At 43.7% G+C, this 16,709-nt stretch overlaps 1 protein-coding gene across 1 annotated transcript in view; it reads right to left on the bottom strand.

Moving 5' to 3' along the window:
• Positions 1-1,305: 1,305 nt before the first annotated feature.
• The window catches only part of frmpd1a (FERM and PDZ domain containing 1a), a 105,683-nt gene continuing 90,279 nt past the window's right edge, over positions 1,306-16,709 (bottom strand). Inside the window, exons 14-15 of the mRNA XM_078559477.1 lie at positions 9,089-9,943; positions 1,306-4,150 (exon numbers count right to left, since the gene is read on the bottom strand). Coding sequence (XP_078415603.1) covers positions 1,821-4,150; positions 9,089-9,943 — 3,185 coding nt within the window. The 3' untranslated portion in view covers positions 1,306-1,820. The remainder of the gene's footprint in view (positions 4,151-9,088; positions 9,944-16,709) is intronic.

Genomic DNA, 16,709 nt, shown 5'->3' with positions numbered 1-16,709 from the left:
CTGTTTAATAATTGTAAATAAATGTTCATTTGCTAGTAAATAAATCTTAATTTGAGTTTAAAATTTTGTCGTGAAATTTTTGCCATCACAATTGCCCAAGCCAGCGGAGTGACTTTTTGCAGGTGACTGCTGCAAGATTGGTGGATCCTTGATGAAATAGCAGAAACGGTACTTTCAGTGATTTTCTGGGCTGTTTGTTGTTCCCTGACCACAGATGTGGGCTCTTCCCACCTCCCCAGCTGCACTGCCCATGGAAATTGACCTTCAATGTTCAGTGAGAAAATGACTATGAGCAGAATAATATTAATTCTTGGATTGTGCAACTTTGCAATGGCAGATCACGGAAAGGCTGCAGCTTTCAAGTTGTAGGGGCAAAAATCAATTTATGTGATTGAGAATGTTGAAAGAGAAAATAATTGAACAAAGTACCTGAAATGATCACTTTCTCTCTCTGCACCTACAACAATGTGCTTCTGCAAAAGTATGTACTTATCGATAGAAATATTTATTTCATACTCTGTTAAAAGAATTTATGTTCCTTTTATTTTATCCCAAAACCTCAAGATTGTATGAATATTGAATGAAAAAAGAGAATTCTTTGATGCTGATTAAAAGTAGTCTTGCCATCCATTATACAAAGGTGATTCCCTAATCAGTCCCAGACACTCAAATCATATGGGGAACTACAGAACAATCTAGAATGACTTGTACATGACAAATAATGGCTTCTATCAAGAGGTAAGTGACAGCCTGAGCACTGGTATGTCAGAAGATTGATGAGGTGGTAGCCAAGTTTTTATGTTTTTATAAATCAGTGAGAGAGAAAATGGTCTTTCTTAGCATGGCTCATTTAATCCCTATGCCCTAAACCAAACAAAGTCTTTGGCCTCCTTCTATGGAGATAGAAATTACACAAGTATTAGATCAACTGGCTGGAGAAAGCTTTCAAGTAAACCCAAGCCAATTACTGAAAATGCAGCCTTTATCCAGCCATCATGAGGAAATCCAATGTTTGCCACTTAATGGTACAACATGGAAATAGGAGCAGTGTTTTTTCATATCATGTTTTTCTCCATTGAGATGAACAACATCAAATTCAAAGAATGGAATATTCTACAGCTTAATGCACCTAGTGCTAATATCAAACAGTCCCAAAACAGACAGAGCCTGAGATGGATGCTAAGCAATAATTCCTATATTTTCACTCCTCTGCCTACTTTTACAACAGCCCCAAAACAACACCCTCCCCCTCACCTCAGCACGTGATCATACATACCATCCACATACATACAAACATGCACACATGTGCACACGGCATTTTCATTTATACAGGAGCCATCAGCCTGTCCCTATGAATGAGATGGCTAATTTGGTGTCAACTTATACCAAATGATAAAGAATTTTGTGGCATGACCTTGTTCCCTCTAGGAACTCAATGGAAGACCCCTGAAACATGTTAATCTTACAACCAATGGTGAGAAGAAACATATGGGATGAATTCAAAACTCAGTTCTAGGGTGAAAGTTCAGCTCCATTCTAATGCTCTGACCAGTATCACTATATGATACATATGGAAGTTCTGAATGACCAATCAGCTGCCAAGAATTCTACCTTAACATCCAAGTAAGAAGTTGTCTTACATCGGCTCTGATTGGCTGGCACTGGCCACATTGTCATATTGTACTACACACTTGTTCTACAAGGGGTGAACTCAGTGCACTATAATGTACTTGCTGCACAATTCCATGTCTTTTGAGATTTTACAATTGTATTCTCACATGCTTAACAAACTTTACACTGCTTTCTATGGCGAAAGTGAATCATTTGAATAGCTGGGTCAGACAGAAAACCCCGGCAGTCAGTGCAGTACACTGTTGAGCCAGTACTTTCATGCTTAAATCATCAGACCTTCTGCTGCATGCATCCTCAGAGGCTTGCACAAAGGTTTTATATGTATTAACAACCTCTGTCAAGTTACTGACCACTTCTGCATGACGCTCTGCACAATGCATGCAGGCTGTGAACTGGAGACATGTTGCTGTTAGCTGTATGAGGGTCTGGAAACTTTCTGAAACTCCCAGGAGCATCTCCACAGGAGTCTGACCTACTTTGATGCCCTTCTGGCAGGCGGACATCAGCTTTCTGCTTTCGGTGTAGAGTTTCTGCTTGGTTGATGAAATAAGTATTGCGCATTCTTCCTCTACATGACTTTCTCTGGAGAATTCTTTCAACACACTGAGTAGCTCCATGATATCATTCTGTATCAGCCTGAATCCATTTGGCATGTTGTATCTTTTATCCTTGAATTGTGATAGAATGGGCTCTTCATGCTTTGGTATAGCATCAGTTTTAGGAACATCAAAGTAAGAGCTGGTAAGCATGGTTTCATCACTTTGCCGAGTAAATATGGTGAGGTATTGAGATAAGGGGCTTCCTGAATCAGGTGGAGTGGTCTTTGGTGAAGATTGCTGTGTGGAATTTTTTAGATCTTTGTTTTCATCGTCAACATCAGTGCCCAATGTTCTAAAACAGTTCCCATATACTATCTGGCAGCTACAGGCTTCCTTTCCACCCATTGAGAACTGTTTATCTGTTTCCTTATCCGTGTCAGTTATAACTGCAGCTGAGATGCTGGAATCAACATTCAGATAGAGTTTATCTTTTGTTTGTTGGAGACTGCTCAGTTTGGTAGATGGATGTTCAGTTTGTCGAATTGGAGTTGCAGATTGCTCAGTCACTGTGTTGTCTACTTCATAAAGCAGCTGTGGTGTATTTTCCAGTGACGATACTTCCTGAGGAGGGTTTTTATCTTGTGGGCAAAGTGTCGTTGCACTGAGTTCATTTATATTTGTTTGTGTGGGAGGCACAGGTGGCTCAGCCTGGTTCTGTCCTGTTCTTGATAAATTATCTCTTGAACTGTCTTTCGCAGGTTCCATGTGAAATTCAGAAATGTTAGGGGACCTCACTGAACAAACTTCCATCTTTGGTTCTAAGGTTGGTGATGCCAAATGTTTAACCATGCCAAATGTCGTAAAGGACACTCGGTTTAAATTCAAGAGCAGCCTGGACATGTTGAGAGAGTAAGCATCTTTACTTTCTTTGTCTCCCACAGATGAGTTCCTCCTGCTGGAGACTTCCTCCTCCAGTACTGAGTTTTCTGGGGACATTGCTTGATCCCCACTGGACATCACCGAATATATTTGTGAAGTTATACTGCCATTGTCATCTTGATTACATGATCCTCCTCTGTCACAGTTTTCAACCTCTTCTTCGAAGGTGAATGTATTCTCTTTGGAGTCTATTTGGCATAAGGTTTGTCTGAGTGGAGTTCCATTTTGATGTATGTCCACCCTCTGAGCACACTCATCTCCCTTTTCTAGGACTGTACTGTTTTTGGCAATTGCTTCATCATGCTCTTTGACTTTCGCATTAATGGTGCCCTGTTCATCAGTGCATGACACAGTGGTAACATTGTACATCTTATTTTCTATTAGATTCTGAGAGCAAGCATGTCCAAGCTCCAGAATTACTCCTGAAGGAGTTGGACATGCCTCCATATTGGAACAATCTGTTCCAGACAACTCTGCATTAAGGAGGGGTTGGTTTGTGTTCTCTCCTCCTTCAGAACAGTCTGCTTTAGGGGCACAGCCCTCTATAGTGTCTGAATCACATGGGTAACGTCTAGCTGAAACCGGAGTAATGACTGTCATTGCTTCTGTGACTGATTTAGTTTCCATGGTATCAGGCTCCATCTCCATTAAATCTGATGTGACCTTTTTATGGGCACAAATGGAGATGGGCTTTAATGGACCAATTGGCTTAGTTTCCAACAAAGCAGGTTCACTCTCAGTGCTTGTCAAAGAAGAGAGAGTTAGCGATTGCTGCATTCTTGACACAAGATTTTCCCTTTCATAACAACACATGTGATCTTCACCTTTGCTTGAATAACACTGGGATCGAACAGCTTTTACACCATAAAGGTCCTTGGGTGTGAAATGCTTTTTTTCTGCATTTGTTGCATATTTTACTTCTTCAATTTTACCTTTGATGCTTTCAGCAGATTTGATTTCTATTCCAGTGCCATAAAGACTTAGACTTGTCTGCGCATTCCATTTGTCTTCAATCCCCTTAACATAGGCAGACTCCCAATCTGCCGAGAAAATGAAAAACATTTAAATTGTTGATGTAGTGCTAATGCTTTCGACGAATGTCAAACAACACATTGATTGTTCTTCTAGTTAACATAGAGCAGTTCGATATTTTTCTCCACAACTCTCACTATGCCCTTAGATACACGCAATCATTGGCCCCCATTGCTAATTGATTTTCATGCTATATTTAAAATACACTTTTGAACATACCAATCGAACTGTATAAAGAGGAACTGTCTTATCCTAAGTGAAATTTATCAGAATATTGGATAAGGAGCAAAACATCAAGTTTCTATATTCCTTTATACTTTATAGTGAATGTGATAAATGCCTTTAGTATCTTTGTTCACATTGCTCCTATCAATGAGTTATTACTATGATTCTTTAACACCTTAAGGTGGATTTTATAACTCCCATAGGGCTGGGAGCCATCAACTGCACACTTGTGGCTTTGTGGACACTGCATCTCAATGGGGTGATATACTAAAACCACAAGGGGTACCACACACTTAACACAAAGATAAAAGCAAAATACTGCAGATGCTGGAAATCTAGAACAAAAACAAAAATACCTGGAAAAACTCAGCAGGTCTGACAGCATCCGTGGAGAGGGATACAGTTGACGTTTCGAGTCCGTATGACCCTTCATCAGAACTAAGACATATAGAAATGAGATGAAATATAAGCTGGTAGAAGGGGGTGGGACAGGAGAGCTCGATAGGGGGCCAGTGATAGGTGGAGGAATCTATCACCCCCTTCTACCAGCTTATATTTCATCTCATTTCTATGTGTCTTAGTTCTGATGAAGGGTCATATGGTCTCAAAACATCAACTGTATCCCTCTTTGCAGATGCTGTCAGACCTGCTGAGTTTTTCCAGGTATTTTTGCTTTTGTACCACACCCTTAACATTCAGTTGACGTGCAACCATTCCTGGAACATCATGCTGGGGATTGTCTGCTTTCCAGGCTGTAGTCATGATGCTTTCATCCTGCATCAGTCCACAGTGAGGCACCATGCTGAACTAGGGGTAGCTGCTCAGCAACAAGAGCCATCCACTGTACGCACAGCTAATGACCACTCTCAGTCACCCAACAACACATGGCTTTCTGTTCACAGACCAATCTATCATCCATGTTAATATATTACCCCAACTCCATGAGCCCCTATATTGCATTTTACCTTTTGTGCGGGTCTTGTCGAATGCCTTTTGGAAATACAAATACCTACTGGCTCCCTTTTATCTACCCTATTAGTTACATCTTCAAAAAATTCTAATAATTTTGTCAAATATGATTTCCCTTTTGTAACACTATGTTGATGTTGCCTGATTGTGCTAACTTGTTCTAAGTGCATTGTTAAGACTTCCTTAATAATAGATTCCAACATTTGCCTGACAACTGGTGTCAAGCTAACTGGCCTGTAGTTCCCTGTTTTCTCTCTCCCACCTTTCTTGAAGAACGATGTTACATTTGCTAACTTCTAACTGCTAAGACCATTCTAGAATTTATGGAATTATGGAAAATATTAACCAGTACATCCATTTTCTCTACAGCTAACTCTTTTAGAACCCTAGGATATAAGGCATCAAAGCTTGGGGATTTCTCAAATTTTAGTCCTTAAGTTTTTCTCTAATACTTTTCCTCTGCTGATATTAATTATTTTATATTCCTCACCCTTATCACCCCCTTGGTTATGCTCTAATTCTAATTTGTAATATGTGTATTCTACTGTGAAGATGGACACAAAATATTTGTTCAACTTCTTATTCCTGATGATAATTTCTCCTGTCTCCTCCTCTAAGAGACATTTGCTTTAGCTACTCTCCTCTTTTTTGTATAATGGTAAAACCTCTTATAAATTGTTTTTATACTCTTGGCTAGTTTACTGTCATATTTTATTTTTTCCCTTTCTATCAACTTTTTGGTCACCCTTTGTTGGTTTCTAAAACTTCTAATTCTCAGGCTTACTGCTGTTCTTTGCAACTTTAAAAGCCTCTTCTTTTAATTGAATACAATCCTTAACTTTACTAGTAAGTAATGGATGGATATTTCTTTTGTTTTTCAATATAAAGTATTATTGTTGAACATTTTGAATTGTTACTTTAAATGTTTCCCATTGTTTATTTACCACCACACCCTTCAGTCTGTTCATCCAATTGGCCTTAGAGAGCTATCCTTTCATACCTATATAACTGGTTTTGTTTAAGCTACAAACAGCAAAGGTCCCAGCACTGATCCCTGCGGAACTCCACTAGTCACAGCTCTCCATTCAGGAAAGCACCCTTCCACTGCTACCCTCTGTCTTCTATGACCAAACCAATTCTGTATCCATCTTGCCAGCTCACCTCTGATCCCGTGCGACTTTACCTTCTGTACCAGTCTGCCATGAGGGACCTTGTCAAAGGCCTTACTGAAATCCATGTATATAACATCCACTGCCCTTCCATTGTCGATCATCTTTGTCACTTCCTCGAAAAACTCGATCAAGTTAGTGAGACATGACCTCCCCTTCACAAAACCACGCTGTCTCTCACTAATACGCCCATTTGCTTCCAAATGGTAGTAAATCCTGTCACGAAAAATCTTCTCCAATAATTTCCCTACCACTGACGTAAGGCTCACCGGCCTGTAATTTCCTGGATTATCCCTGCTACCCTTCTCAATACTGTCCTTTACTATCCCTGCTCCTCCTCCTTTTCCATTCTGGCTGTCTTTTTGAAATCTTCTGTATTCTGAAATGCTTATTTCCCAACCCTGGTCACTTGTAACCACGTCCCTGTAATGGCAATTAAATCAAACTCATTTATCTCTATCTGTGCCACCAGTTCATCTACCTCACCATGACTGCTTCATGCATTGTGGTAAAGAGCCTTTGATTTTATTTTCTTGCCAATATTCTCTGCCTGGAACTTATTCACTGATGCTAAGAGTTTCTCCCTATCTGCACTGTCTAGACCCCTCTTGAGTTTGAATACCTCTATCAAATCCTTTCAACCTCTCTTCTCAAAGGAGAACTATCCAAACTTCTCCAATCTATCAATGTAACTTAAATCCCTCATCCCTGGAACCATCCTTGTAATTTTTTTTCTGCACCCTCCACCTTTTGAAAGTCATGATTAAATCTGTCTTCACCACATCCACAGGCAGTACATTCCAGATCGAAGCTGCATCAAAAAGCTTTCCTCCATGTGCCCTTTTGATTCAGTTTTAATCCTCCTCACCGAGCAATAATGATACATGAGAGGGGTGGGCTGGGTTGACTAATTAAGACTTCCTTGCCAATTTCCCGCTCCTGCCTGCTGGACTTAACATAAGTCTTGCCTATTTTGGGAAGCAGATTGTATACATTATTTGCTGAGGCCTGGGAGTTAAAATTTCCTGAGATCCCGATGGGATGTTCCAAACACACTCGAAATAAAAATCAAGGCCAATATGTGGATTCACAGAATCACACAGTGCAGAAGAGGCCCTTCGGCCCATCGAGTCTGCACCGACACGTGAGAAACACCTCACCTACCTACCTAATCCCATTTACCAACACTTGATCCATAACCTTGAATGTTATGACATTCCAAGTGCTCATCCAGGTACTTTTTAAAGGATGTTAGGCAACCCGCCTCCACCACCCTCCCAGGGTAAAATAGTTTTTCCTCACATCCCCCCTAAAGCTCCTGCCCTTCACCTTGAACTTATGTCTCCTTGTGACTGATCCTTCAACTAAGGGGAACAGCTGTTCCCTATCCCCCCCCTGTCCATGCCCCTCATAATCTTGTACACCTCGATCAGGTCACCCCTCAGTCTTCTCTGCTCCAACAAAAACAACCCAAGTCTATCCAACCTCTCTTCATAACTTAAATGTTTCATCCCAGGCAACATCCTGGTGAATCTCCTCTGCACCCCCTCCAATGCAATCACATCCTTCCTATAATGTGACCACCAGAACTGCACACAGTACTCCAGCTGTGGCTTCACCAAGGTTTGATACAACTCCAACATGACCTCCCTACTTTTGTAATCTATGCCTTGATTGATAAAAGCAAGTATCCCATATGCCTTTTTCACCATCCCACTAACATGCCCCTCCACCTTCAGAGATCTATGGACACACATGCCAAGGTCCTTTGTTCCTCAGAACTTCCTGGTGTCATGCCGTTCATTGAATACTTCCTTGTCAAATTACTCCTTCCAAAGCATATCACCTCACACTTGAGGTCCGTTATCCAACATCATGACTTGCAATAGTGGGTTTTGAACTCACAAACCTCTGGGGTGCAAGTCCAGGATCAAAGATTAATCTTGGCTCAGTAGTTGTATCACTGCTGCTGTGTTAGAAGGTTATAGGTTCAAGTCCCACTTCAGAGAATTGAACACATAACTGACTTTATAGGTTCACAATAAACAGTCTTTTAATTTAAAAGATTTCTGTTAGCAGTTAGGAATTTTGATTTTTTTTTTCAATTGAATACAATTTTCTTGTTTTACATTGTCTGTTTATTCCTTTTGCAATTGAACAACTTTACCAGGGACTAATTGTCACTAGATTAGAAGGTTAATAATTCTCAGATAAGATTCAGGTTTTGAGTTTGATTCTTTTTTCAAATGAGCTCAGCAGTGTGAGTAAATTGATTTCACATTCAAAGATGCAATTTTAACTAGGAGGGCTTCAATAATTTCAGTTTTGACCCTTGAATTCAGATCCTTCACATTTCCCAAACTCAGTGCATGTCCCTAAATAGTGTCATCACAAGTCACTACTTAAAGGAGAATTAGTAACCTATAAAGTGAATAAAAATGGACATAAAAATATTCTAGTTAACCATAACTCTTAATTTTTTAAATAAAAGTTTTTAAATATACTTCCTGTTCCAAATCAATTTGCTATGTGGAGTAAGTGAAGGTGAACAGATAACTGATTGACAACATCAGTCAGACCTACCTGTTCCAGTTCCATTGAATTTGACGTCAACTGGACATTCAATCTCAGTAAATTTTTCTGCTGCATCAAAAAATTCATCTTCAGAACTATTGTCCTGAAAGCCAGGGGGTGGGTCTAGAATAAGCATATTTAGAACCTGACTGGATGGATCTCCGTCAGCAGCTGCTTCCTCTGGAAAAGGAATTGGTGGTAACTCGGTGAGCAGGCCATAACTTGTCAAACTCCAAGACATATTCCCTTGTGCATGGCTCCCAGTGACATCTCCGGGACACTGGCTGCAACCCTCTGTGGTATAAAAGTTCTCACTTCGGCTAAAGTCAGGTGAAGAGCAAGTCACCAGTTCATTTATATTACTAGTACAGAATTCAGAGAGGGTCCGGGTGGAGGTCGGAGAGTCTGCTGAACGCTGATGAAAGCTGACATTAAATTCCACCATATCGTGCTTCTTTGTGAGTGACTCACTTTCACTCTCTCCAGTGACAGAATCTTTGTCATCTTCCTCAGAAATCTCACTGTGTGATTGGGGGCACGATGTGCTGCTCGCTGAATTCTCCGTTTGCAGTTCTTCCATTGAGTCGGCAGAACAGCTTCTTTCACAAGTGATCCCTTCCTGACTTATTGTTTCATCGTTCAGGTCAGACACATCCCCTGTGCTACAACTGGTCTCTTCCTGAACATCCTCCCTTAAGCAGTCACTGTCTGTAGCCTCACTTTCCAAGTTCTCAATATCTTCGTCTTCTTCAGTCAGAGGCTGTATTAATCCATTTCTCAGTTTGTGGACCTCTATGGACATGTCCAATGATGAGTCAATGTCTGATGATGACTCAGAATCACTTAATCCTCGGGCCTCATCACCTGCACAGTGAAAAAGTTACATTTAATGTCAGAGGAGGGAACCAGCTAAGTTCTTTAAAGACTGTGTCCTGCCATCTTGAATACTTTATATGTACATTAAAAAAATTGTGATTAACTTTTGAACATTTTTGTTTGTATGAGTGGGAATTTCTTCCGAAGTGGGAGGGGTTAGTCAATAAGGAATTATCCTAGCGTGCAGCCTTTAACTGAGAAACCTTCAATTGTTATGTCATTTCCATTGAGTTAATTCAGCTCCTTCACACCACTCAAATTCATTGCCTGTCCCAGCTAGGTCCATTGCTTCCTATTTAAAAGAAAATTAGTAACTTTTAATAAGTAAAAACTGACACAAAAAGAAATTAGAAGCTAATCCTAATTCTTGATAAATGTTTGAATTTTGAAAGGTACCCTGATTGAGAGATCCCTTCCATAAGCTTTCTAGATTGCTCCTATATTTCCTGGGGACACATATCATAAAACATATGTTCCTACAATCTGGAACATTGATAAATCTTATCAGTAATTAGCATTCACTTCATTGGCACTAAGTTCAGGGTGAGCAATGCCATTGGAAAATATTAGCCATGTCAGAACAATGATAGTGGCCTGTCTCCTTCAGACTTGCTTCAGCTTGCTGCTACTGGTATTGTGAGGTGGCAACATATTGAAACTGACATGAGTTTATTTTCCATCATAAAGAGTCACTTTCTGAAAATGATACCAAGGAAACACAACATCGCAAATGTTCTACAGAATTGATCTGTCTAATGAAGGGATTGCCATTTGAATGAAAGATGTCCATATTGGTTTTGTGTTCTGGGTGATTTAGATCACTGCTGTACTTTGGCTACGATACTCACAGGTTAACTCTGATTTCTAATAATGCGGTAAGCAGTCTCCAAGAGTCTGACAGAAGTTTGCCCTAACACTCCTCCTGTCTTTTACTCTGTGTCTCTACTGAATACACGAATGGCTCACAACATCAGGAAATGTACATTTAAATTGAAGACTTAAGTATTGAGTTGAAAAATTTATAAGCTGATCCTTTCCACCCAGGAAGTAGACTGATTCTAAAGCAAATAGAAGGAATACAACCGTGAATGATGGAAATCTATATTAAAAATGGAAAATGCTGGAAATGTACAATAGATCTATCAGCATCTGAATGTAGGTGAAGATGAGGTTCTGATGAAGCTAATTCACCAGCTGTATATTCTTAGCATTTTCTGATTCTAAAATAACAGGTCTTCGTTTAGTATTTTAACAACTTGAACTGGAAATTTTCAGTCTTGATGTGTTTAGAACTAAAATAATCCACCAGTTACATGAGGATGTTTGGTTCATGTGTTTCATAAACCCATGTAGAATTAATATTTGAATAATAAATTGTGACAGGATTGTGTAGGGCCACTTTATCTTGTGAGCGTGCAGCTCAAATGATATCCAAATGTTGGATTTAGCTCAGTAGTCATACTCTCACTTCTAGTTCAAAGAGTCTCATGGGTTCAAGTCCCACTTCAGCAACTTGAGTCTGGGCTGGCAATTCAGTGCTATCCTGTTGGAGGTGTTCTCTTCTGGATGTGATAGTAGACTGACTGCCCCATCTGCCCCCTCAGGTGGACATAAATGATCTCCTCACTCAATGTTGTCTAATGGAAATCATTGACTTGCCCACAGGTGTGGCTAAGGTACCCCTGGTTGAGCCACATGCACTAACTTTAATAGAAAACATCTTTCATGCAATACAGGTAAAAGTACTTCACTTACATGTATTTATTTAAGAAACATCTACTACCATTCAGTGACCAAGTTAGTAAAGCACTCGCAAGCATCAAAAAATCTTAGTTTGGATTTTCATCATAACATCTTACCAACAAATGTGCTGAAATTCACATACATATGCTATGCAAATGAGTACTGAAATCACATACCAATGACAGCATTTATTAGTATCTTTTTATTAATCAGAAATGCAATTCATCACATCTGGATTCACAATTAGCCACGTGTGGCTGGTGGCTACCAAAGTGGGTAACACTGGTCTGGAATTATCTGAAGAAATGGAAGGAAAAGTCCTGGGCATTATTTATCCCTCAACTAACAAAGTTTAAAAAAAAGAGATTGGGCGGAATCGTCCCAGATTTGCCTTAAGTGCGGTAGCAGGTGGAGAAAAGGATGTTTTATCCGCCAGCTGCAATGATGGGTTTTCGTGCCGTATCATCTCATTCCTGGTGCATCCTGCCTCATTAATAATACATTCCCAGGAAACATGCCGGATCGCAGGTGGAGCGGCCTCTGATTTGCCCACCCTACTGTCACATCAGGGCTTCAGTAATCCAGGCGCCATATTTAAAAGGCGCCCCTGCACAGAGCTAGCTCTCTCTAAGGGATCAGAAGTTGCTGGAAAGTCATGGCTGCCAAAGGAAGGAAGTGTGCTGCCCCCAAATTTAGCGATGCCTCCCACAGGCACCTACTGGATGCAGTGGAGGCCTGCTGTGAAGTCCTCTAACCCCCCCAGGCAAAGATCAGCAAGCAAGGTCACCAATCCAGCAAGGGAGGCGGTGGTCAGCGCCAACACCTTGCAAAAGAGGACAACCACCCAGTGCCAAAAGAGGATGAATAATCTCCTCCATTCCGCCAGGGTAAGTCACTCTTCACATCACTCTCAACTCACACACTCACAAACCCATCACACATCCACAGGGACCTCACTCACTGCCTGTTCAAGGGACATCACCATTCACTCTCTCACATACACATTCATCTGCCCTGCGGATCATGTCCTCATCCTGTCCATGGCACCACTCTCCACCCACACATGCCAGGCATCCTTCTCATCTGGGCTAGCAGGTGTTCTGCTTACACTCTCTCCATCTGTCTTCACGCAGGACAAGCTGGCACACAACAAGAGGAAGAGGTTGCAGACAGGTGCAGGAATGCCTGAAATCAAGGTCCTCACAGACTTTGAAAATAGGGCCATCCAGTTGGCCGGCGATGACCTGGACCGTTTCTGTGCTGACGGTGAGGTTGGCGCTGTTAAACCAAGTGAAGATCTAGCAATGCAACATCCATCAGACAACCATGCTGTGAGTCAGTTCCCCTGTTCTGCAGTCCCCCGCCATACACTATCTCTCCTTGCTTTTGTAGGCACATCTGGGAAGCAGCCGAGGAGGTCCACGAGCCAGGTCCTCCACTCAAGCCCCGAAGAAGAATCTGCTGACACCATAATTGTAGACCCGTCACAGCGCTCACCCACACCCTCCACCAATGCAGAGAAACACACCTCAGTGGAATCCAGTTCTAGAGTAGCCTCAGGGTCACAATCTGATGAGCACATCGCATTTTCTGATCCACAGCAGGCGGCAGCAGGGACTTCCCAGGTTTCTGGCACTCGGAGGACTACTGGAGGCCAGAAATCTGTTGAGTCCGAGTCAGAAAGAGGAGCCTCTGGACTCAGTCATACCTCAGTTGCTAGAGCTACAAAGGCTAGCTCGGGAACACCAGGAAAGGATGTCCGGTGCACTCCTCAGATTGCAAAGCACAATGGAGGAGTCCGTCCGTCTTCAGCCTGAGGTGATAACGTCGGCATGCTAACACACCGAGGTCAACGCTGGTAGGATGGCAGCCACCATGGAGACCTTGGTCCAGGACATCAGTCCTACAATGCTGCATGGGCTGAATTTCATCGCTGATGCTATAATTGGCCTCCAACAGTGTCAATGTGAGAGGGGTGTGGGGCAGCTCGATCTCACTCCAGCTTCCCCTTCTCCTCAAGGAGTCAGCCAGGGGCACACAGACACCCATAAGGAGGAGGATCAGCAGATGCACAACCTGGGGCCATCCAACCAGGTGACTCCGGGAGTGTCCGGCCCATCTGAATCCCCTCTTCCTGTGACCCCAGCAGCACCAGCTCAACAGGCCAAGGAGGGTGCCACTGCCGTACAGCAGGACACTGAAAGCAGGCCAGGGCCCTCCAGATCTTGGCCCTCCAGGGGACGCCCGCCAAGGTCAGCAGACTGGATCCACCTCCGCTGTGCATGTCCGGGAAGCACCAAGACATAGCGGCAGGGTTAGGAAGGTTAAGAAGATGTAACTCTTTTGAGTCAAAATAATAAACTAAATTAACAAAAACAAGGGAGAAATCAAGCACAGCCCCTAAGTCAGGTCAGCTGTAAAATCAAGGAAAAAACTTTAAAGGAACCTTACAAACATCAAACTAAGATGTGATTAAAGGGGTCAACAAAACACCCCGGTCCCCGAGGTGCCCACCGGGCACGGAAGGCCTCGATGGTGCCGGCAGACACCGCGTGCTCCCTTTCCAGGGACATCCGGCCGCAAATGTAGCCGCGGAAGAGGGACAAACAATCGGGCGGGACTCCCCCGTCGATCGCCCGCTGCCTGGACCTGTTGATGGCCAACTTGGCCAGGCCCAGGAGCAGGTTCACGAGGAGGTCCTCCTCCTTCCCGACCCCCTTCCGCACCGGGTGTCCGTAGATCAGGAGCGTGGGACTGAAGTGCAAACAAAATAGTAGCAAAAGATTTTTTAAATAACTAAAAAGGGAGTGCAGCCTAAGACATCCTATATATGCATGGTCCACGGACTCCACAAGACCGCAAAAAGGGCAAGTGTCCTGGGAGTCCGTGAACCTAAACATTCTCCTATTGTAGGGGACTGCTGCATGCAACACCCTCCAGCCCAGGTCCCCGATAGAAAGAGGGAGAACACCTCCGTAGAGGGCCTCCCATCGGGGGCCTCCGCCGCCGGACGGCAACAAGGCACGCCAGGGCGTGTCCGGGCGGCGGACCAGGGCGAGAAAATGGAAGGTGTGCAGCAGCAGTCCGTACAGAAAACCCCTCCGCACCGTGCCAAATGGCACGGAGGGCATGTCCCCGAGGTGGCTCATATTATTTACAGTCACAGATTGTAACTCTTTCGAGTACATTCACGGTTCTTGGTTTCCGGGAGTGGGACATGAACCCACAACCCTCTGATTCAAAGGCGAGGGTGCTATGGACTGAGCCTTGGCTGACACCTCTCCTCAGGTGATGAAACTCTTTCGAGTTACCAACAGTCACAGATTGCAACTTCTTTCGAGTACAATCACAGTTCTTGGTTTTCCAGGAGTGGGACATGAACCCACAACCCTCTGATTCAAAGGCGAGGGTGCTATGAACTGAGCCACAGCTGACACCTCAAAAATTCTTTCGAGTTATCAACAGTCACAGATTGCAACTCTATCGAGTACAATCACAGTTCTTGGTTTCCGGGAGTGGGACATGAACCCACAACCCTCTGATTCAAAGGCGAGGGTGCTATGAACTAAGCCACAGCTGAAGCGGACAAAGGATCAGGTGCACTTAAAGTTTCACAGCTGTGTCTCAATGATATGACCCTGATCACAGAGCACAAGTGAGCTGCCCTCAGCCAGACAGGAGTCAGACATTCACAGAGGCAATGTGAAGATCTATGGAGTGCCCTCACTGCATGTCATCATCATCCTCCTGCAATCAAGCAATGATTAGGGCCTCTGCTGCATTTCCATGACATGAGCCTGAGCACTGAGGGTATGTGCACTGTCATCAGCCACACAGGAGCCAAACATTCACAGATGCAAGGTGAGGATGTCAGGACTGTCCTCACTACATCTCGTCATCATCCTCCATGAATCTTGCAGCTATGAAGGCCTCCCGAGTGCGCCCACCTCAAATGGCCAATGCGTTGGCCTCATCATCAGCATCCTTGCCATCGAGGACCTCATCGAGCTCATCATCATCATCCTCTTCAATGTCCTTCTCATCGGAGGAGACATGGAGCTCCTCCATCTCCTCCTCAGCCAGGTCCTATCCCATTGCAGGTTGTGGAGCGTGCAGCAAGCGACGATGATGCGCGACACCCTCTGGGGAATGTATTGCAGTGCTCCACCAGACCTGTCGAGGCACCGGAACCTCATTTTCAAAATGCCTATCGTTTGCTCCACCAAAATCCAGGTCACGGCATGAATCTCGCCAAACCGTCATTCTGCTGCAGTCTGAGGCCGCCACACGGGTGTCACCAGCCATGTCCTCTGCAGGTAGCCCTTGTCCCCGAGGAGCCAACCCTGCAGCCTCTGTGGATCCTGGAAGATGTCCGGAATCTGAGACCTGCTAAGGATGTACGAGTCATGGACACTCCCTGGGAATAGTGCGCAGAGCTGCAGGATGTGTTTGTGGTGGTCATACATCAGCTGACATTAAGTGAGTGGAAGCCCTTGTGGTTGATGTAGTTGACTGCACCTGTGGAAAACCAGAGATCTGTGCAAATCCCAGCGCACTTGCTTCCTGGCTTTCCTGATTCCGGGCGAAATGCACAAAGTTCTGTACCTTCGCGAAGATGGGTGTGATGCCCTCCTGGATACACTTGCGCATGGAGGCTTGCAAGGTTATTCACAGGTCACCTGTGGAGCCCTGGAAGGAACCATTGGCATAGAAATTGAGCGCCGCGGTCACTTTCACAGCCACTGGCAGTGGATGCCCTCCATGTCCCCATGGCACCAAATCCTGCAGTAGCTGGCATATGTGACCGGCCAGTTCTCTAAACATGCACAGTTTTCGACAGCACTGGTTCTCGGTCATCTGCAGGAATGATGGGCGGCATCTATAGACCCTGGTCTAGCGAGGTGTCTATGAGCGACAGTTCGCTGTGGATCTTCAGCTGCATATGCAGTAGGCCCTGCCGCCCCTTCATTTTGAGGGAGGCACCTCCGAGCCAGGCACCTCCACTGCTCTT

This window comes from Cetorhinus maximus, chromosome 2 (genome assembly GCF_964194155.1).
Source record: "Cetorhinus maximus chromosome 2, sCetMax3.hap1.1, whole genome shotgun sequence".
NCBI classification, from domain to species: domain Eukaryota; kingdom Metazoa; phylum Chordata; class Chondrichthyes; order Lamniformes; family Cetorhinidae; genus Cetorhinus; species Cetorhinus maximus.
The sequence above is the reverse complement of the archived record's forward strand: the minus strand, read 5'-3'. Positions and strand labels throughout refer to the sequence as shown.